Raw genomic sequence first — 22,164 nt, forward strand, 5'->3', positions numbered from 1 at the left:
GCACCCACAAGCTGCACATGTGTTTATACCCATATGTGTGTTTTTTTCCGACACTGAATCATTAACTTCAGTGAGCACTGTGCAGGATTTTACATCTCTAACAAAGTATAATGATCACCCACAACATCATTAGGATCAAGCCAAACCACACTGCACACATGCTGCAGCGTGATGTGAAACCGACTGAGCTTATCTCTTGTAGGAAAAATGACTTTCAGCTGTCATTTAAATAAATCCAAACACAAAAGCTCCAGTCACAAAAACAAAATGAATCATGCCACATCGCCTGTATCTGCAGCTTGAATGCAATGTCTTTCTAATGCCGGGATATCGAGGGAGTATAATCTAAACTTTAAAGGCTGTCTGTCACTGACGTGTGCTGGAATTACAGGAATCAAGCATGTGCTCATAATTGCGTGAGCACAGCAGTTCCTATCAAGCAACGTAAATGTGAGGACAGAAAATGGCGTTATGACGGTGTCTCAAGTGAGAACACATTTCTTTCTTTACATATACATATAATTATACCATTAATTTGACTGTGCAGGGCTCAGTGAACTGTTATTATATTGTCAGCTTTAATATAAGGAAGCATAAAAAACTGTTCCTGTATTTTCTGGACTCTCTGTAAAACAGTGTTTTGCCTCAGTAAACATAATGTGGATAAACTGAAAAACCTCCCACTCTTCGCTGTTATGCAAATTGTCAAAGACTGAAATATTTCTGCCAAGACTTTTCTTGCAAGTAGCATCCTACACCACTGACCTCAAGCATTTTCTGAATTTTCCTGTAATGTTTGGCTGCTAATTAGTTTCAAAGGGCACAAAGTTGTCTCAGCAGGTTTCTGTAAATGCAGGTGTTCATGCAGACTGGAGAAAATAAATGGATGCTAAGACGTTAGACTTATTAATTCTGTTCTCTACTACATTTTATTTCCCTGCTTCAGTTTTTGCAGTTAATTCAACCTCATCATAGAGAGTTAACCTAAAATAGAAATTAGGGGGGAACTTTAGAGGATGCCAGATAAAAATTAATGTGTCTTAAGGTGTACTCACACTGGCCAGTCTGCACCCCCTTTTCACCCCCAAAGCCCAGTTTGTGTGACTAGTGTGATGTTTGCCCCAAATAAGCCACAAAATGCATGAAATCATGAAACGTTTGCGCTGCAAGAGCGCTTTTCAAACCAGTGTTTAAAACATAGAAAGGGTAAACACGAGAGAGGAACTGAGATGTTGGAGCGTAGATCGTTAAGGGCAACATGAGCGCAGACGAGTGGTGAGGGGGACAGTGACGCTCAAGCAATCCCTGGTGTTAGCACTGCCTCACCCACAGAAAGATTTGGTGCTAATGACCGAGATGTTAAAAATGTGTTCTTCTTAATTTAAAATTCATTTTTTAAGTGATATAGTTCTCCAGGCTTGCTGAAGGTCTGTCAAAGTTTTCCTTTGGACGTTGGCTGTTTTATCCTCATTTTCTGTCCAGTCCTTGTCCCTGACAGAGGAATGTTAACTGACGTCTGAATCACTGAAGGATAAAAAAGGAGCCTAAATGATGAACCACTGTTATGTCTACACATAAGAGACAACTTAGACAAGAACTAGTTTGAAATCATGTCTTGAATTTACAAAAGAAATGCCAAAAATAACAGTTTGACAGGAAGAAAAGAGGATGAAACATGATGTATCTTTGCACAGCGTGTCATTAATAAGTTTTGAGGAACCTGGAGGACAATAAAACTAGCAGGCCTAAAAAACGATCTGCAGCAGTTGATAAATGCTGCTGTTTACTGATTCTGATCAGAAATGGTGTGCGGAGGAGTGACTCATTTTACAGCACGACAATGATGCCAATCACTGCTAATGCATTAAAAGCATAACTGGATAGAAAAACACACAGTGGAAGAATACCAGTGATGGACTGGCCTCCCCAGAGCAGCAGCATTACTGAAGCACTTTGGGAGCAAAATGCAGAAACATCCAAAGAAAACTTTGACTTTAACTTCATGAACTATTCCTGAAGATACTTGGGCAGCTTTCTGTAGTCTTTAACTCTAAGAAGGCTGAAGAATAAAGGTAGTCATACCAAATAAAGGGTGGCTCAATACTTATATATACATATACATCCTGTTTCACTTCCTCTCTCCCACCATTTTTCCTGTGCTCTACATCCGCCTTGCTGTCTCCTGCATCTCTAGAGACAGAACAGTGTAAGGCTTCAGAGAGCGGAGCGTGAGACTCGTATGATAACACTACTTAATCTTATGAGAAGACAAATTGGCAACGCATGACTTGCAGATGTACACATCAAGACCCCTACACCGAGAACACGCATTTACTGTTTCGTGTTTTCACGTTTTTCACAGCACATTCCAGATGGAGTAATTGCATCATGTACGGATTTTATACTACAGTACCCCAAGAAGTTAATTTCTTTCTTTTAGGCAGTGCTTTGTTAGGTTCAAATCTCCCAAGCTGCCTGCTGGCAGACTGAAACGTTGTATGAGGTTCCACTGGGAGGTTGCGAACAAGACAGAAATACACCAGAGCCACTTGGGAACAGACGAGCTGAGCTCCGAGCCATGAAAATGACATGCATTAACATCTCCAGCAGACATCTGTGAATGACATTAGGTGGTCTATTATCAACATGCGGGGACATCAGGAGGAGGCGAGTTGGAGCACTTCCTGACATGAGGCACTTATATACTTTTCTTTCCATCATTTCTCCTCCACGGTTCTCTTTTTCTTCTCGTTTCCTGTCCCACAGATATTTACTGGAATGGCTGCAGGAAAGTTTCTAATGAAACTGTGTTTGGCTCGAAGATGGAGAGATTCTTTGTGGTGTCATTATTTAAATGTTCGAAGCTCTGTTTGACTGGCGTTCACAACAAACCATAGTTCAGGTTCGATTACAGAGAAGTTTAATGACTGTTGACACAGTATTTCATAACTAGCACTGCCTGTGGTCACCTGCATGGCCACATGTAACTTGGTAGACTGGTACCAGTTTGGGGATGGTTTTGTTTGTGCCTCCACAGTAGCTGTGAGACACTGGATGTGACTGCACTAGACTCAAGTCTAGTCAGTAGTTTTACTTTCTCTGCCTTGTTTGTGTCGCCGGTTCCTCGTGTTTGGTGTCTCTGACAACTGAAGCTTAAATAGCTTCAGTTGTCCTTAGTTCTTCAAACACCAGATGGATAAAAGGAAAAAAGCATCAAACAAACACGTTTTTTTTTCTTAGGGAGTTCAACCACAATCAGCTAGAAGAAAAATGGTGGAGCGGTCTCCAGTGGAGAGACCGGCGTCTACTTTTATTTTTACCAGAGCGTAACAGTAAAGTCAACTGTGTCCAGGACAGAAACATAACTTAGTAGAAACACGAAGAGTAGAATCAATTGTTTTAACGTCTGTCAACTTTTGTTCATACGTAAGTACTAAAAGAAAGCTTGTATGTGTGTCCTCATTAGGACAGGGCTTTGTGTGTGTGAGTGTGATGTAATAAGTAGTGTAATAAATTACTTTCTCCTTTTTTAATGTATCCTCTTTCATGACTGTATTTGGGTCCGCCTTCACGCTTGGTGTTGTTGTTGGTGCTTGGTGTGAAAACTGATAAAGCTCTAACATGAACAAAAAAACAAATGTGGTGAGAAACGTCTTTTTTTTATTTAGCTGAGGCAGCTCTCTAAACTTAAACTTTTATCTCTTTTAATAATAATAATGGATTGCATTTATATAGCGCTTTTCGAGACCCTCAAAGCGCTTTACAATTCCACTATTCATTCACTCTCACATTCACACACTGGTGGAGGCAGCTACAGTTGTAGCCACAGCTGCCCTGGGGCAGACTGACAGAAGCCAGGCTGCCATATCGCGCCATCGGCCCCTCTGGCCAACACCAGTAGGCGGTAGGTGAAGTGTCTTGCCCAAGGACACAACGACCGAGACTGTCCGAGCCGGGGCTCGAACTGGTAACCTTCCGATTACAAGATGAACTGCCAACTCTTGAGCCACGATCGCCCACATTTGACATGCATTAATGAACCAATTGCTTTCCAGGACCCCGAAAAGGTGAGCTTTCACCAAATTCACACGTCTTTATAAAGGCCACGTCTGTCTGACTTGGCAGGATGTTTTTATAAATACACCAATGGATATTTTCCTGTTTGTTACCTTCTGTGATGATGACAATGAGGTTTCAAGCATAGTTTTCTTGTTAATTAGTTTCAGCAGGCGCAGAAGTCCCACTTGGCGCCTAACAGCATCCTCCTATTGTACCCCTATAGCTCGTCAAGCATCCTGAAGTAGAAATAATGTTTCTGTGAGGAAATGAAATGGGCTGCTGAAGTCACTCAAGAGGAGGTGTCTAATATTTTCCCCAGTTTGATGACAAGGTTCACAGAAAGTCAAGGAAATAAGTTGGACTTTAGATGTCAGATAGTGATACCAGCATCGACTCAGGCTTTTTTACACACACAGTTCATTTTGCAGGGCAGAAAAACTGTTAGTTTGATCATTAGTATAATTAGTCTCGTACTATAAATGAAAGCTACAGAGTAATTTTTAATTACAGAATTAAAAGGAATAAATGAAGCTCTTCACTACAGTTATGAGAAACATCATGCATAGAAAAGCTATTCACAGTTATAGGAAGCACCTTTGCTCTCAGTGTGTTTACTTGAAATTCTTCACAGTAGCTCTCTTTCACATTTCCATGCTCATCTGCAATCGTGAATAATTGCAGGTGACATAAATGAATCGGGCATTCGGGAAGCATTCATGTCTTCATTCAAAACCTGCACTTGTTAAGTATTTACGTGCATTAAAATGTTTTTTGCAAGAAATCAGACCTAGATCTGTCTTCTTGAAAGGGTTACACAAATCTGATCTTTCTCTTCCACCTACAGCAGGTCAGCCACTCGCACTTCATTCGTGACGTTTCACTGTCCTGCAGTTACATATCTAAGTTAAAAAATGAAAGCTTTCGTGATCTGTATCAAAGACGAATGAAAATAACAAGAGAAAACTTTCACATATCACTGACATTAACTTTTAATGCTCATTTCAGCAATAGATGTACCTCAAACTCAAAAAATTGCTAGAGACCAGGTCCCTGCAGCATTCCTCGGCCAGCAGATTAACCCCAGCAGGACAGAAACAGCACAAGGAACACTTTGATACAGCTTCCACAGTCCCCAGATCCCAATCCAATCAAGAATTTGTGGGATGTGCCGGAAAAAGCCCGATCCACACGAGCTGAGGTGTGCTGCCAAACAACCCCCCCCCCCCCGAGGTTTCCCGTCCATGGCCCGACAAATGATGGGGACGAGGGGGAACCTGCACAATATTAGGCGGGTGGTTTTAATGTTGTGGCTGCTGGATATATGTTCCCCTCCAAGCAGAGCAATTTAACTGCAGACAGATGTTTACGTTCACCCAAACACCACACATCATGCTCAGCAGCAAACACAGAACGTTGTGTGGAGCTGTAATTTTCATCTACTGTAGATCGATTGTGTCCCGTCTTTGAAATACAGTCCACAGATCTCTAACCTCGTGGCTCATGTGCTTCTTTCTTTTGCAGCCACTCTGTTGTTGGAGTGCAAAATGTCTCTGCTGCAATTCACAAGAGCAGTTCTGTTTATATCAGGACAAGGAAAGTAAACGGAAGCCTCTCCAGCGTTGCACGTCTCTGGAGAGCAACTAAACTTTCTTGACAGAAGAGTGGCCCGAAGACTGAAGAGTGGCAAGCCCTCGTGAACTTTCAATATTTCCAGTAAGAGTTCAAACACGTCTTTTCTTTGCAACATCTGCTGGAAGACAAACCAATTTTGCAACTTTGAATATGAGCCTTCTGACCTCAACCCACTCAGTGTCCTTGGTCATTAAATAATCAAATCTGCACAGTACACATTTGTTAATGTAAGTGTATCTGCTGCTGTTGCACTCACGTGGATTTTGCACTTGAATCTCCTCAGGTTGCTATTCTCCTCCATAAATTATTCACCAGGGAGCTTTAACTCATTAATAAGGTCAGCTAGAGTGGGCGGAGAAGGTTATGTCTGATAGTGAGTCCTTGAAACTCTTAAACACATTTAAGTTTGTATTCCTGCATTATTCCATAAGAATGCACATTTGTTTGAATGTGTTTTAAAGTTAGCTTGCTAGCATTGGTTTCCTGGATCAGTATTAAATAATGCAGTAAACAAGCACAGATCCCTGTGAGACAGGAAAACAGCAGCTGCTGCAACAATGATTTCTTGGACCACACCATAAAGCTACCTCATTACAAATACATTACATATAAAGATTATAAGCCGGGGCTTTTGGTGCTCCTGCACTCGAGGATTTAACCATATCCATTTCTTCTTCCTGATTTCAATTAACCACTGACCGCATGACTACATCTCAGCATGATAATGAGCCACTCTGACAGACAGACTGCAGTTAAAAACGCACTCTCAACTACTTCATGTTTAATACAAGTGGAAGGATGCTGGTACATCAAAGAGACTTTACCTGAACACCATGTTTCTCAGTGTTAGATCGCTTAGCCAGAAATGATAATCAAGTGTTAATTAAAATAACAAAGAAGTCCTTTTATTCTTTTATTCCCAGCAACATTCTGGCTGATTAAACCTGGCTCAGGTCGAAGGTGGTTAGAACTAGAACTACTATGTGTAGTCGCTGCGTATGCACAGGGCGAGTCAAAAAGAATCATCTAATTGTAAAAGGCTGTATTTTTAAAGTAATGGACATGGAAGCTTACGAGAAATGTTTAAATACATGGCCGAATATAAAGTTTTACATACAAAACAATAGTCACGAGTGCTCAACGTGTACCCCTCTCACGGATTATGTCCATGCGCAGTCAAACTCCTCCCATACTTTTCCAGCATGTCTGGAGTCACTGCAGCTGCTGCTGGCAGCAGTCAGGTGAAAATTTGCTCTTTGAAGTAGTTGCCAATTTAAACTAGTGTAAACCACAGAGATGGGGGGGTGAGAGGGGGACGTTAGCCTAGCTGATGTCCATTAAGGACTGCACTCCTCACCCCCTGCATAGTGCAGACTCTGGAGCTCCTTCAGCTGCAGACTGAGCAGCATCACAGGTCCTTCATCCCGACAGCAGTCAGACTGCACAATGCACGCATGCAAAAGTTACCTGCAACAATATACATGCAAATATTTTATATCAATCATTTATAAATAGTATATATATTACTCTTGCATAGTTTTGGGGTGTTTTCTAGTATTAAAGTCATTTTTTCTTATTTTTTTATTGTTTTTTAATCTTTTAAAGAAGTATACATCTGTAATTCACTTTTTCTCTCTGACCCTTTTGCTGCTTTTTGAATTTCCCTGGTGTGGAATTAACAAAGTCCATATCTATGTCTATGCCACGGAGTGTAGGTCTATAAAGTGTGACAGTTATCTCTCTGTGGCCAATACAGCTGCAGCAAGGAACCAAAAACACATTGTGTGTATTACTGGTGTTACTGGGATCACTTTCTGGACAAGGTCTTCAAAAGTTTCCTGTATAACAACAATGACGGGGGCACGAAGGGGAAAGCTTTTTCTTTTTTTTCTCTGTAAGTGGACAAATGAGATTCATGTGCTATTGTAAGATTATGCTTACAGTTAAGTCGTGATGTGGCCTTAGCTATTTAGAGACTTGACTCTCAGAAAGTAAAAACTCCTCAGTCCTCACTACATGAAGAAAGCAGTAGTTTGCAGGCACCTGGAGTATTTACTTATCAGACAGAGTTGCAGTGCTAACAACTAACACAGGAAAATATCTTTCAACACTCAAAATTTTGACTTAAAGGCAGTGTGCACTTGAACAACACTCGACTTCCATTTGTCAAGCGTAGTTCAACTCGGTCTTTTGTTGATGAGATTGAATTAAGACTTGACTTGGATTTCTCTTGACCAGGTGTCTGTTATCTAATCAAGTTGCTGGACTGGAGTTGCCGTAGACGTCTCGAAACACTTGAGACTTGATTTGGTCTTTTTGTTAATTATTTGAGACTTGGTGCTGCCTCTAGTTACTCTCATCAAGCAAAAAGCCAAGTAAAGAACAAGATCTTGTGGCTGTCTTATTGGTTGGGCTTCAAGCACGCACCTGTGACAGCACCAATACAAACAATTCATATCTGGCATCTTCACAGGCTCATTTTATGTTTTCCCAGTGGTTTAGTGTGAAAACAAGATCTTGATGATATTTAATTGCTACATTTATCAGTAATTACTGAGTGAAAAACACTCTTTTCTATATAAACAGGAGCTTCTTGCTTTGTTTATACATTATTTAACAGTTTTTCCTTTTTCACGTTTCCTACTTCAGCAAATGACACATGCTTGAACCAAGTGCATTCATTATGACTCAGCATGGTGCACTAAGGCCTGCATATATTAATGCTGGATTCATGATTAATATTTAACACATCCAGGAGCATTTTGCACTATTTACATCTCATAAGAAACACAAGTGCAACTCCCAAGCGTATTAGACACATTAAGCAGACGTTTTATTGAACTTTGCTTCTTAAAACCAGTCAACAGAAGTCACTCCAACAGAAAATTAGACATTCCACAGGAAGCACCGCCCTTTATTTTTCCAAGAACTTTTGGCACAAGCAACAAGAAAAGATCGTGTCAGGAAAGTGTGGGTGTGTTTCTGACAGGTCAATGAATCTATAAAGGGAAGAGAGCATTCGAAAATATCAATGAGGAAACAGGTTGCACGGCACACTCTGCCACACTTGGAGATCATGAATCGATTGAAGCCTAAGGTTCACGATACACAAACTCTGCTTTAGGCTATGGCAACATTTGGCAGGGGTGTTTGTTGGCTAACTTAACCCACTGCTTTATGTTCTCTGTGTAGTTAGAACTGTGAGTTTTCCACTGTGAGTTTGCAAGTCTTTGCTCTTGTTTTCATTTTTTTAATCCATGATGGAAGCTGCAAAACACAACATCATCAAAGTCCTCAACCCCTGCAAGCGAAGAAAGACCGAGATGCAGTCCTGACATATGAGTCTGGATGTCTCTGCTCTTAATTGTGTTTCTTTAGCATATGCATGATTAATAAACTGTATATTATATATAAATATAATACACACGTCTGTTAAAGCGACTACAAGAAATCACAAAATTTAATATCTGACAGAAATAAATGTATTGACCTATAATTTGTTGTCTCGGTTATGTTACAAAGACAATCTCACATTGTATATAGTGTATATATTTATGGTATGCTGCATACACACACAGTTCATTTCCCTGGGTTCCCTAACAGAAGTCTAAACTGCTGTATCCTCGTCGTTTGAGTCTCTGTTGATGCGTGAGGTGATGCTCATGGTTTCCAAGAATAGTTGTAAAATTCCTCTTCGCGTGTGTGTGTGTGTGTGTGTGTGTGTGTGTGTGTGTGTGTGTGTGTGTGTGTGTGTGTGTGTGTGTGTGTGTGTGTGTGTGTGTGTGTGTAAATTGATTAGCATCAGATCCAAAATGATTTGCAAGCAATTTCTCTCAGCAAAGAGATTTTGGTGTTTACGATGTCCTTTTAGCCGTTTCCTGTTCCTGGTCTGATGGAGGTGACCTTTGTGCTCTGTAAACTAAAGAAATGACTTCAATCCATGTGGAAGGAGCAGGAGCTGTAAAGCCTTCACTCTGGTGTGGATACAATGAAGCATCACTGAAGTAGTATATGGTTTTTAGTCTCATTTATTTCCTCTTCTGGGTCCATGATATAGCGATACTGGTCCTTTGTGTTTTACCCAGACACTGACACTCAGGAGAAGAGAGTCTTTGGTCACTGAAGGTGAGAGTGGCGTGACAAAAAGCACCTCTTGTCTTGAGTCTTGTGAACCGCCTCTTTCCTACACAATCCCCTCACTGCGCTTGCTCCTCCACACCACCAGCGCCGTCATGAGAAGGGTGACCAGGATGGGCACGACAATAAACGGACCCAGGATGCGGTTGGGAGGGTCCATGGGAAGCCGTCCGGTCAGAGAGCAGTTGTGAAAGTAGTGCCTGTGGACCCGGATGAAGAACTCATCCACCAGCCGGTTGGGCCAGAAGCAGTCCATCTTCAGCGCTACCAAGTACGTGCAGTTTGTCAGCTCCTCGTAGAGCCTGCAGAACAAAACAAAAAAAGAGAAGGCAGCAAAGTGAGACGCAGAACAAACTCGCTATACACTTACCCAACAGGAAGTGTCGCTACATCCTGTCAACACTCAAACTTCAATCATGAACTTCAGGCAAAAGCAGATCCCGATCATCGGTAGCCAAGCTAGCGCCCAGTTTTCTTGCTAACGTGATAGCTGATGCATGTAGATTTTATTGGCTGTGTCAAGTTAATTCGTTTAACTAACAGCAGCTGTCACCAGGTTTTATAAAGAATGAGAAGGAAAAAAACGGATGGCATGGCTTTGCGGTGGTTAGCACCATCGCTTCACAGTAAGAAGGCCCTGACTCCAGTCTGGGGTCTCTCTGTGCCTGCCTGAGTACTCCTTCCTCCCACAATTCCTCCCAGTTAAAGAGTCACCAGTTAACCAAAATCCATACACAGTCAGGTTAATTCTGGGTTAACTGGCGATTCTAAATCACCCTACGACAGCTGGATGAAGCTCCAGCCCTCTTTTGGATAAGTGGAAGAAAATGGATGGATGGAGAAGAAAAATCAAACTTTTATATTAGAATGTTTTTAATGAAAATGATTTATTATTATTGACTACTATAATTTACTTTGTGATTCAAATGAATTTTCTATAGTTGATTTAATCCAGTATGTTTCATTCATAATCATTTGTGCAAGGCCTGGAGACATCTGAGGATGGCAATGCCCTCAGCGAGGAGACAGGATGGCTAGACAGCCCAGACTGATAGTTAAGAGTGTTTCTACTCAGGAGTGACTCGGGGACATTTCTAGGGTAGAAGGAGGTTGTCATATCAAGTACAAAGCTGTTCTGTCTCTTTGTGCAAGCAGCCGTACTGACGCAGCCGGCCTCCCCACATCTTTGTGGAAATAAAGGAGCCCGTTAAACTTGAAAACAGCACAGCGCTGGTTCTGTGCGGGCTGCTCTGATTCCAAATCCATTACGCTTCTGAAACCACATCTAGGACCACCTTCCACACTGTGGGGAATTTACACAGATAAGATGTGCTGGTTTCTGTGCCAGGCATTTTACAAGATAACCTTCAACCCCCCCCCAAGCTAATGGAATTATCCAATGGCATGCTAGCACTCAGGAGAGCCTCCTGTCAGAAGCTGGTTTGGGGAACATCTTTACAGGTGCGGCTTGTGTTAGTGCAGAAAAATATGACTGATCATTTTTTTTTCTTACAATCAGAAAAATAGAAAGCACAGGCTAACATCTTTAAATGTTCCTGTCTACTTCTATCACTTTAGCATGTAATAAAATATAAAAACAACCTCTTACTGTATTTAGTCTCGGGAGTCAGGTCTCCTGTAGTTACTTCATTCATGTGTCTTTGTGCTTCCTGTTTAATTATTGCACTTCCTGTTTTACTTTGAAAGTCGCATTTAGTTTAGCTTCCCTTGTCTCATCTTCTGTGATTTGGTCCAGCTGTGTGTGAGACGCTGTCCAGTGTCAGTCTGTTCTTCCTGCCTCGGTTTTTTCTACATGTTTTGGTTTTATCAAATCAAATCAAATCAAATCAAATCACTTTTTATTGTCACATCACATGTGCAGGCACACTGGCACAGCACATGCGAGTGAAATTCTTGTGTGCGAGCCCCACAAGCAACAGAGATGTGCAAACACAACAACACAATTTCCTGGTCACAATTTTATTTATACTTCTCAGTTTCCCTTTTTGTGTTTTGCCTTTTACCATCAGCCACAATAAACAGCTCGCTTTTAATGCTCCACCTGCTCCACCTTTGACCCCTCAGCGCTGTGAAAAAGCCAAACTGTGTGGCTTTATCTCATAAAGTAACTTTTTCCACTCATATATGAACCAAACCATAATATTTGTGTTTGCACATTTAGCCAACATTAGCATTCACCCAGAGTGGCCACCTTCCACTTTATTCTCCTTTTAGCTCTGTCTTTTAGCCTACTCCTGAGGGAAACTTGCGGCAGCTTACTATTCCACTTTGTTCACTAACTAGTCGCTCACTGTTATTGCCATTTCATGCTGGGCGGGTAGCGTGCAGCAGCTTTATCTGAGGATTTTGCTGAAAACAGCTGTCGGCTGCGACAAGAAATTTGGTTAATGAGACCTCTGAGACTAAACTAAAAGAGTAAGGACCATAAAACAAGAAAGAGGCTTAAATGCGCTTACAGCTCTGCGGGGAATTAAAAGGTTAGATGATGATTTTCTGTGGATGGATCGCTACTTCTAATCAGCGCATCAAGTACTGAATATGTGCTCTCTGTTTTTAACGTGTTAGTTTAATATTGAAGCGCTTTTGCCGATGCAGCCCCAACACGAGGTCTTATTTGTGGAAGGTTTGCTGATGCAAACAGCTCAGGGCAGCTTGGCACGGCACCAGCGCTACAAAGCACTGTGTGCTGCTGTAGGTAGCAAGTTCACTTTTTCTGGGTGTATACCTCCTTCCTCGACTGTTTCCTTGAAGTCCTGCAAATCATTTGCAGCAGAGATTAAAACAAAGAACATTGGTCCTGCTGCTGGCCTAATGAGCACTGGGGTTTTAGGGGATGCTTATGAGTCACTGAGCGAAAGAAAGCACAACAGAGTCGAGGCAGGCGCAGTGCACACACAGAGATGGAAGTGGTTACCAGTTCACCCCGAGTCGCTGAGGTTAGCGTCAAATTAAAGCCGACAGTATGGAGCGTGTGTGTTTGCATGTACGCGCTTCAGCAGGCTGCTAAATGCAGCTCTCGGTGTAATTTCTGTTAGGCACCATTTCATTTGATCATAAAATCTTATGCAACAGAGAAAAGAGTGATTCAGCCTGTGTGTCAGGAGGCCATTTGGCTGCTATACACACTGCACTTTGAAAGTAAATGGTATACTATTTCAGTTTCAGCACTATCTAAACTCGGCATACAGGCTGTGACATTTCAAACTGCTCTAATAGGGTAAGTGCAAGGTAAGTTTTGCAAGGTGCTTTGAACGCATTTATGCTTCTATTGCAGATTAAATGTTTTCCAACTCAAAAGGAAGAAAAGGTTATTATCTTGTGTCCACGGGAGCAGCTTAGGAGCCTCTGTTTTCTTGTAGGACTGACCAAAACTGCAGTTCCCTAGACGACCACTTGAGGCTGACTACAAAGTTAAAGTCTGTGAGGTCAAAGTTAAAATATCTCCATGTCCCCTTTAATCACAACTATACATCAATTTCAATTGTATTTTGAACCATATTAAGATTGTACTAAGATATGCGTTGTATATTGACATGGGCAACTTTCTCTCAATATATATTACTTTTGTGCAATATCTGTAAAAAAAACTGTCACAGAGTGACGCTGAAAAGCTAGTTCATGCATTTATTACTTCCAGGCTGGACGACTGTAATTCATTATTATCAGGATGTCCAAAAAACTCACTGAAAAGCCTTCAGCTAATCCAAAATGCTGCAGCAAGAGTCCTGACAGGGACTAGAAAGAGAGCAGATTTCTCCTGTTTTGGCTTCCTGTTAAATCCAGAATTCAAAATCCTGCTCCTCACATACAAGGTCTTAAATAATCAGGCCCCATCTTATCTTAATGACCTTGTAGTACCATATCACCCTATTAGAGCACTTCGCTCTCACACTGCAGGCCTACTTGTTGTTCCTAGAGTATTTAAAAGCAGAATGGGAGGCAGAGCCTTCAGTTTTCAGTGGAACCAGCTTCCAGTTTGGATTCAGGAGACAGACACTATCTCTACTTTCAAGATTAGGCTTCAAACTTTCCTTTTTGCTAAAGCATATAGTTAGGGCTGGACCAGGTGACCCTGAATCCTCCCTTAGTTATGCTACAATAGGCGTAGGCTGCTGGGGGACTCCCATGATGCACTGTTTCTCCTGCACTCACTGTGTATTTATACACCTGTCTGCATTTAACCATTAGTTAATATTAATCTCTGTCTCTCTTCCACAGCATGTCTTCTATCCTGTCTTCCTTCTCTCACCCTAACCGGTCGCAGCAGATGGCCCCGCCCCTCCCTGAGCCTGGTTCTGCTGGAGGTTTCTTCCTGTTAAAAGGGAGTTTTTCCTTCCCACTGTCACCAAAGTGCTTGCTCACAGGGGCTGTTCGATTCTGTATTTTTGTGGGATCTTTACAGTATAAAGTGCCTTAAGGCAACTGCTGCTATATAAATAAAATTGAATTTAACTGAACTGAACTGCTCACCTGTGTCTCAGGTGTTGATCATTCTTAATGCGATTATATAGCAAACATTATGGATTACCTTTTGGTTCATTGTAATAACAGTCAGTCCAAGAAGTACTGTGAGTTTCTTTCCTTTCAGTGACTGCAACTTTTGTATTTTCCTTATACATTAACACTAGTTAGCGGGCTCCTAACCTAGCTTGCTTTTACTTTCCCTCTAACCTTTTTTGGTAAATTTTGGTGACCAACCCTGGTCTGCTTTAAATAAAGCTTATGTGTGAGTTCAACATGGAAGATGTGCAATCTCTCATCTTTCTCCTTCCTTGGTGTTCAGCTGCTAATCTTTTCTTTACATCACTTTCATTTTCTTGCCCACTTTCTGCGAGCTAATCAGCCTGTGTGCTTTAACTCTCAGTGCTCCTCCGTCAGTCTGTACCTCCTCCTCATCTCCACCTCACCTGCTCACTCAGAGCTCCATCCAAGCCTCCATCTTCATCTTCACCACCACTGCTGGGATTCTGTTCTGCTGGGTCATCAGAGTGTAATTAGCAAGTAGCCTAATTTAATTCTCAATAAATCATATTCAGTTAGTAAACAGTATTCTTAAGAGTAGTCTAAGTACGGAGACACCGAGCTGAGGGCCTCTCGTCCTGGTCCTTGCTTACAGTGAATCACACATTTAAATTCAACCCAGAAACATAAGCTCCAAAATATGCATGTAAGAGTTTTGTTTTCAACACAGAGCTTAACCAATGTGAGGGTATCGAGTTTACTCAGAAAATTAAGAAACACAAAAATAGTCCGCTTCCTCGAATTCAATTTTCCATTTCAGCATATATCCCAGGACTGAGAGGAGAAGGTTTACAGAGATGGTTTGCCTCATTTAAACAAAGAATTAAGATAGCTTCATGCAAGGCTTGCTATTACAAACAGTAACGAAGCCTCTCGCTCTTGCTGCTATTTAAAAACCGCTTCACAATTGGCACTAATCACATGCTAAACTTGTACAGGCGGCATTTTTCTTTAAAGGTTAAAGTATTCTCTGAAGTCAAACGTGGGGAGGTGGATAAAAGAGAGAATGGAGTTCAGAAAAGGTTGTCACGTTTTATTTGTTGTTGTCTAAGACAAACAGATGATGAGACCGGAGCTTTAGTCGACATGCCTATCAGCAAAAACTGAATTCGTTAATATTGTCATTTAGTTTCTGTAACAACAAATTTCAAACACGGGTTTCCGAGGCAGAGAAATCAGCTTATGTAGGTTATCGACAACCTTTAATTCTTTGTGACGCCTCGAGCACGCGCACCCTCCGCAGCACTGCCACAAGCACAATCCTGCAGATACGACTTTGCTTCCTTTGCTAAACGTTACGCAACCTTTTATCCTCCCTACACATCGGTAAGGGGTTTATGTGGAACACAAACGAAGCACTGCACATCTAGATATTTCACTTTGATCCGCGCTGTGTAGGTGTTGGTGTGTTGGTGTATAAAACAAGCCAGTTGTTTAGTTCATCAGCATAAATTAAAGTATGCATGGTCAAACCTCAAGTGGTTTTTTAAATTCATTTGATCCATTTGGATCCCCTGAATGTGTGAGACAGAGAGAGAGACAGACGATGTGTCCAATCTCACTCATAACAAAAGGGTGTGAGATTGGAAAAATATGTCTAAATGTACAATAATTTCACAGCTTGTGCTTATGTAACCTGCTTCGGTATGCAGAATCGTATTCTCTGAAACATCCCGCCACCGACCATCTGTGAACCACATGCAGGGAAAGGTGGAGAAAAGGCGAAGGACACAAGATGCAGACGGAGGGTCAGGCTTTTAAACCATGAGGGCGGCTGAATTAGACACGACTCTGCTGTTTCAACTAGTTTGATCCGCTGACAGAAGAGCAGTGTGAATAAATAAAACCAAAGATGATGAATAAGTAAAAAAAAAACACACAGACGCTGCTCCGGTGACTTGCCGGCTCAAAACTGGTCCTTTATTCTGCTGACTGGAATATGAGGAGTCGGGCTGGCAAAATGTCCAGGTACAGCAGCAGATTGATGGGGCGTTTATGAAAAAATAATGGCGCACTGCACGCTTGTATTTTGTGAGGGACTCTGCTGTCATGTTGAGTTATTCACAGTAACTGGAACAACAAACATCGTTATCTCGACCATGGAAGTCATGCTGTCAGTGGAAAATTAATTATTAGCTGAGGAGACTTGTTGGTGGTGCAGATCTAGATGGATTATTAAAAACGAAATAGTGACAAAATAATGACACACAATCCAGGGAAAACCTCCCCTCAGTCTCACAGCGTGAGGTAAGGGGAGGGGTGATGCTTCCTGCAGAAACGCTCTTTTATTCTCTGCTGACTTTCTTTTTTTTATTATCTCAAACTGAAAATGTCACTTGGGAAATCCAGTTAAAGTAAAAAATATACCCTTGGTTTCCTGTATAATGTTGCACTCCCCATGACCTCCGAGTTATATTATATTTAGGAGTAGTTTATATTTAGTGGCATTAAACCACTCTATGAAATTACAATCAGAGTGGCGAGCGTCCCTGGAGTCTCGCTGCTGTTAGTTCAGGTCGACTGTAACCACGCATGAAAGAAATGCAGCTCCGTTTTTCATGTCTGAAGCGAGTCCGGCCGGCAGTAGGTGTGTCGGCACAGCGGGGAGAAAAATAACTGAATCTGGCTAAACCTTGGCTGCAAATCAACTTGCTTCTCATCACCGAGCCACATGATGAATGGCTCGGCCAATCAAATCTGTAGAAAGGCACTTCCCTGGTATTACTTTGTAATGGGAATGCCATATTCTTTCTGCTTAAATTGCAATCATCACGACAAAAGATATAGCCTAATAACTGCTGAAGAAAATATTATGAAACCCTGTGCAGTGTTCAGCCCTTAAACTATAACAGGAAGTATCAGCCCACACCGCTGCAGCTGTATTAAAACGATGACACATCTCTCATGTGAAAGTCGACTCCTCACGAACAATTTTATAAACTCTAAAGAAAGCTGAATGCAGCTTTCTCACCACCGCAGGATTTGGGACATTTGTCTTAATGCTTGATGCTCCTCCTGATGCAGCTCTGAAGGGATTTTGTCTCCTGGGAATGAACTGAGGATCAGTCACTTGTCAAAACCACTGCACTAAGAAATCATACATTTTTTTAGCACTAAATTATCCAAACATGATCAATGGACACTTTGTTGCCATGCAGCATATCTAAAAAGCCAATCAGATGGCAGCAACTAGGCATGGTGAAGATCAGAATAGGAAAGAAGGTGATTTAATGAGCAGCAGACCAGTTGCCACTCCTGTCAGCGAGGGTCTGGAAACTGAGGCTGCAGTTTGGACCTGCTCACATAAATCGGACATCACAGGTTTGGAAATGTGTTTCTTGGTCTGATTCTGATGGTAGGATCATAATTTGGTGTAAACAGCATGAATGGATCCATCCAGCAGATGTTCAGGCTGTTGGTGTTGGTGTAATAGTGTGGGGAATCTTTTCTTGGCACTCTTTGGGCCTCTTAGTACCAACTGAGCATCATTCAGACTCCACCTCCTGCTTCCAGCAGGACGACGCACCAAGTCACAAAGCTAAAATCAACACAAACTACTTGAACGTTGAGTTCACTGCACTCAAATGGGCTCCACAGTCACCAGATCCCAATCCATTCGAGGCCCTTTGTGATGTGGTGGATAAAGAGATTCGCATTGTGGGCGTGCAGCTGACGAATCTGCAGCATCACGTCAGTGTGAACCAAAATCTCTGAACCATGTGCCACAAAGAATTAATGCAGTTCTAAAGGGAAAATAGTGTACCTAATAAAGTGTCTGGCGATTCAAATGAGACACCGTTCTGACTCCTGCCCTTATACATCCCTTGCTAATCACATTATGAAAGTATTCAGATGTCGCTTGTGGGCAAAGATGTTAATAAAGTCAAGAATGAGTTTCTCTCTGCTCATCAGAGTCAGGCCGTTACTACGTTTTTAATTATTTATATTCAGAGAGTGTTTATCATCTGTTTCACTTCCATTTTGTGGAGACGAGTTAGTCGAGATGCCGTTGTGTTGTGAGGAGATCAAACAAAAAGAGCACGCTGCTGTAACAGTCTTGATCAACAGCGCCACGGTCACATCTGATGAGATATAAGAGATCCCTTGAAGAAAAACTGGGATGACAAGCATCAAAGAGCTGAAGCTGAGGACGGGGAAATTAAAGGTTTTACACACAGATACAAATCTATGAGGACCTCAAACTGTATAATCTCGGGAAAGGAGTCAGCTGTCAACCAGAAAAACCTCCTCATCACTCACACTCATTGTTGAAAATATTCCTGCTATGAATTCTTGGAGATATTGTCTTAGAGAAAAATGGAAGAAATCCATCCAAACCAAAGAAATCCAAAGAAAACAAGTCAAACACTCTACAAGGACATCTGACAAAAAGTCCTACTTTTTCTTCCTACTTTGTTATTTTGTGGACCTCCAGCGTCTTTCTTCCTCCTCTGTGTGTAATTTCTTTCCCTCCCAAGAGGAAAAGTGATAAATATTTAGCAACGTTTGAAAGGTGTGCTTTGTTCTGGTAGTGCAGTGTTTTCTGTTGCTTTTGGCACCTGAAATGCGCACATGCCGTCACATGGTTTCTCCCTCAGATTATATATGTTTTTCACTTTTCTTTTCTCTCACCCGTCGTATACATTTCAAATCAAACATCATATCATGGGGTGAACAGATGGAGCTTTGAGTGTGTGAGGATGTTTATTTTTGACATGTGTGTGTGTGCATTTGTGTGTGCGTGTGTAGCTAGAATCGCTGCATTTGTGTTTGTACTTGTGTATGTTTTCTGCTCAAGTATAAATTACTCTGTCAGCTCTGTTTGCGTGAAAGTCTGTGAGTTAACATTTGCATGCGTGCGTGTGTGTGTAGTATGTTTATAAATCTTTGTGGGGACCAAACGTTGGACGTTTACTACACTTGTGGGGACCAACAGCTGTTATGGGGACAAAATCCCCGTCCTCACCAGTGTAAAGGCATTTATGTGACTCCAAATGTGGTTTTAGTGTCAGGGTTACAGTTACGTTATGGTTAGGTTTAGGGTAAGGGTCAGGGTTAGGAATGAATCTTTGATGGTTAGGGTAAGCGGCTAGGGAAAGCAATATGTCAATGAGATGTCCCCACAAGGATATGAATACACACATGTGTGTGTGCAGAGGTTCAGACATCACTGCTGGATTTGGACACATAAACAAAGTCAGATGCTACGAAGTGGTCATTGCACTCTGTGAAGTCAAGATACAAAAACCCAAAGAATTATTGCAAACAAGCATGAAACCTGCCGATGGTGCATGTGTTCATACACAGCTTACGCCTCAGGTCCAGTTCAACACTGCATTACAGTGAAGTTAAGCTAAAACACACACATGCAGTATAACCTGGGATTAAAGTGGATGTTTGGGATTGTTTGCTTTTTCAGTGGCAGTTACTGTACGTCCTGCGTTCCACACAGCTCACCAAACATCATCAAACACAGTTTTGTGCAGTTTGACCCCCAAAAATATAAAAAGCTAATCAAAGCTTCAGTTACTGCATTCACAGACTGGACATTTAACCCTTTAAAGGCTGAAATATGATATATAATTATATTTTAAATCTACAAATTAAACGTCAGCTGATTGCAGCCTGTACACAAAGAGACAAATCTACTAAAGCGCACAACAAAAATGATGTGTTTAGTGAACCTTCTGACAAGTTTTTAAAATAATATTAATTTGCAAATATGAGTTTAATTTGTATTGCTTATAAATGTGCAATTATTTAGGTTTTGCACAGTAGGTCAGGGTCAATTTAAGCAGATGATGTTCTTTTCTAACGCGTGCTAAATTCCACCTTTTCATTTGGACAGAAGCCAAAACGGGTCACATAACATCTGCCTACATGCAGAATATTCCAGGAAGTATTTGGTTAAATCCACAAAGTAAACGTCAGCTGATCGCAGAAACAAATCTACTAAAGCTCACAACAAAAATGATGACATGAGTGAGTCATTTTCTTACACTACACTGCTCTGTCGTCCTTCGGGGTTCCCCCATCTGCCGAGTGCTGCTGAAAATCCTGAATATATCAATATGAAACAGGTTGGGATGGAGAGACACAAGTTCAGAAACAAGATAAATAAAATATATATATATAAAATTAATACTCTGCACCACTTCCAGATTCTGTCTTTGTAAAGTTCCATATGTGTGCTCACTCATATGGATTTAATCCACTCCTCAGAGGCTTTTTTTCAGCTAAATAAACCTGCAGCCATTGTTCACATGTTATAAATTTGCCGTTGGGTTTAGTTTCCGGCAACGTTGCCTAATAAGTAGTCTTGTGATGGGAGGAAGCATCAGAGTTAACACAAAGTGTCAGAAGTCAAATTGGTATTCCAAGCTGAGAGAAGATTTCTCGACACTGAATCAAGACTAGATTGAAGGTTTCTAGGAGGGCAGTGCATGTAATCAAAGCACGTTCAGGCAGGTCAAAACTGAGCACACTGTTCAATACATCAGGCGTTGTTCACAGAAAGATAGAAAGTAACTTCACCACAGATGCAGAACTTATAAAAAACAAAGGAAACAAAAGTCAATCAGCAAAAGATCTGTGAGGAGACGTTTGGTTTGATGTGAGTCTCTGTAAATAAGGATTCTTACTGAAATCAGATCATGTCTCAAAACTCTGAAAGAACTACTTATTTAAACTAAATAAGCTCAAGGTGGCTATCAGATTTCCGTCTTATGGAGGCACTTTGATGATGCTGGGATAACAAATCTCAAGTATATGCTATCAATAAATCAATTTGTAATTACACATATTTACTAGTGAGTATGGAAAGAACTTGAAAATTAGTTACTTTGTTCCTTTGAATAATAGTCTGCAATAGACTGGTGTCTACTCCAGGTGGGTCCAGCCTCCTGTGACCAGCAATCCATCCATTTTATTGTCATAAACTTCTAGATGTCCACATAAAGGTGTGTAGTGATGGTTTATCTTCAGGGAAAGATCGATGTATTGCACTAAGGCCCAGTGCTTCCTCCAGCTTCCTTGCTGTGGATCTACAATTTCACTTTTCCACTCCTGTCACTCACATTTGCCTAAACCCACATGTGGCCGGCGCCACTATGAAATGTGAAAACTATGGACCATAACAAGCTGACTCTTACAGTCCATAGCTCACAGTGAAAAAATACAATACTATGCTTGAGAGCACGCTGTAACGTATTTGCAGTAATGACACAGATAGAGGTGAAGACTTCCTGTCATATAACTGCAATCTGATTTCTTTTTTACCTGCTTTTGTCGCAGGAGCAACAAAGGTAGCAGCAGGTGACCACAGTGAGTACATCAAAGCTTTTCTCCTTATAATGAGGCACAAACTTGTAAAGGCAGACGTGTTATTTATGATACCGTTAGAACGCAGATGAAAAACGTGGCAAATTAATTGATGGGCTGTATAAACAGGCATGGTGTGTTTGTGTTTGCTTATCTGAAAAGATAGTGTATCACTGAACAGCGCTATAACGACAGAACAGAGAGAATGAGAAGCAACGGTGCACAACAGCGGGAGGAAAATATTCTCATCTTTAATTCCTTTCCAGCTTCAGCAGAAACCCGGTGGGACCAGTGAATCGTCAAAGTGAATGTTTGCAGTATTGATGTGAAGGCACAGAACAAGAAGACGGCTCAATTAAAGCAGAAAACACCTTTTGTTGTGTGCTCCTCTAAGGGCTTCTATATATGCACATTATTAGCTTACACTATATTGGCATCTGCACACAGTGCAGTCCTAAGAACTCCTGAAATTAC

At 41.4% G+C, this 22,164-nt stretch overlaps 1 protein-coding gene across 1 annotated transcript in view; it reads right to left on the reverse strand.

Annotated features, from left to right (window-relative positions):
* Positions 1-9,457: 9,457 nt before the first annotated feature.
* The window catches only part of ramp1 (receptor activity modifying protein 1), a gene marked incomplete at its 5' end in the record, with an annotated part of 28,461 nt that continues 15,754 nt past the window's right edge, over positions 9,458-22,164 (reverse strand). The window contains one exon of the mRNA XM_085374329.1: positions 9,458-10,130. Coding sequence (XP_085230455.1) covers positions 9,875-10,130 — 256 coding nt within the window. The remainder of the gene's footprint in view (positions 10,131-22,164) is intronic.

This window comes from Diplotaxodon limnothrissa, linkage group LG16 (assembly GCF_057381915.1).
Source record: "Diplotaxodon limnothrissa isolate DT_005_m linkage group LG16, D_limnothrissa_male_GT1.1, whole genome shotgun sequence".
In the NCBI taxonomy this organism is placed as follows: Eukaryota; Metazoa; Chordata; class Actinopteri; order Cichliformes; family Cichlidae; genus Diplotaxodon; species Diplotaxodon limnothrissa.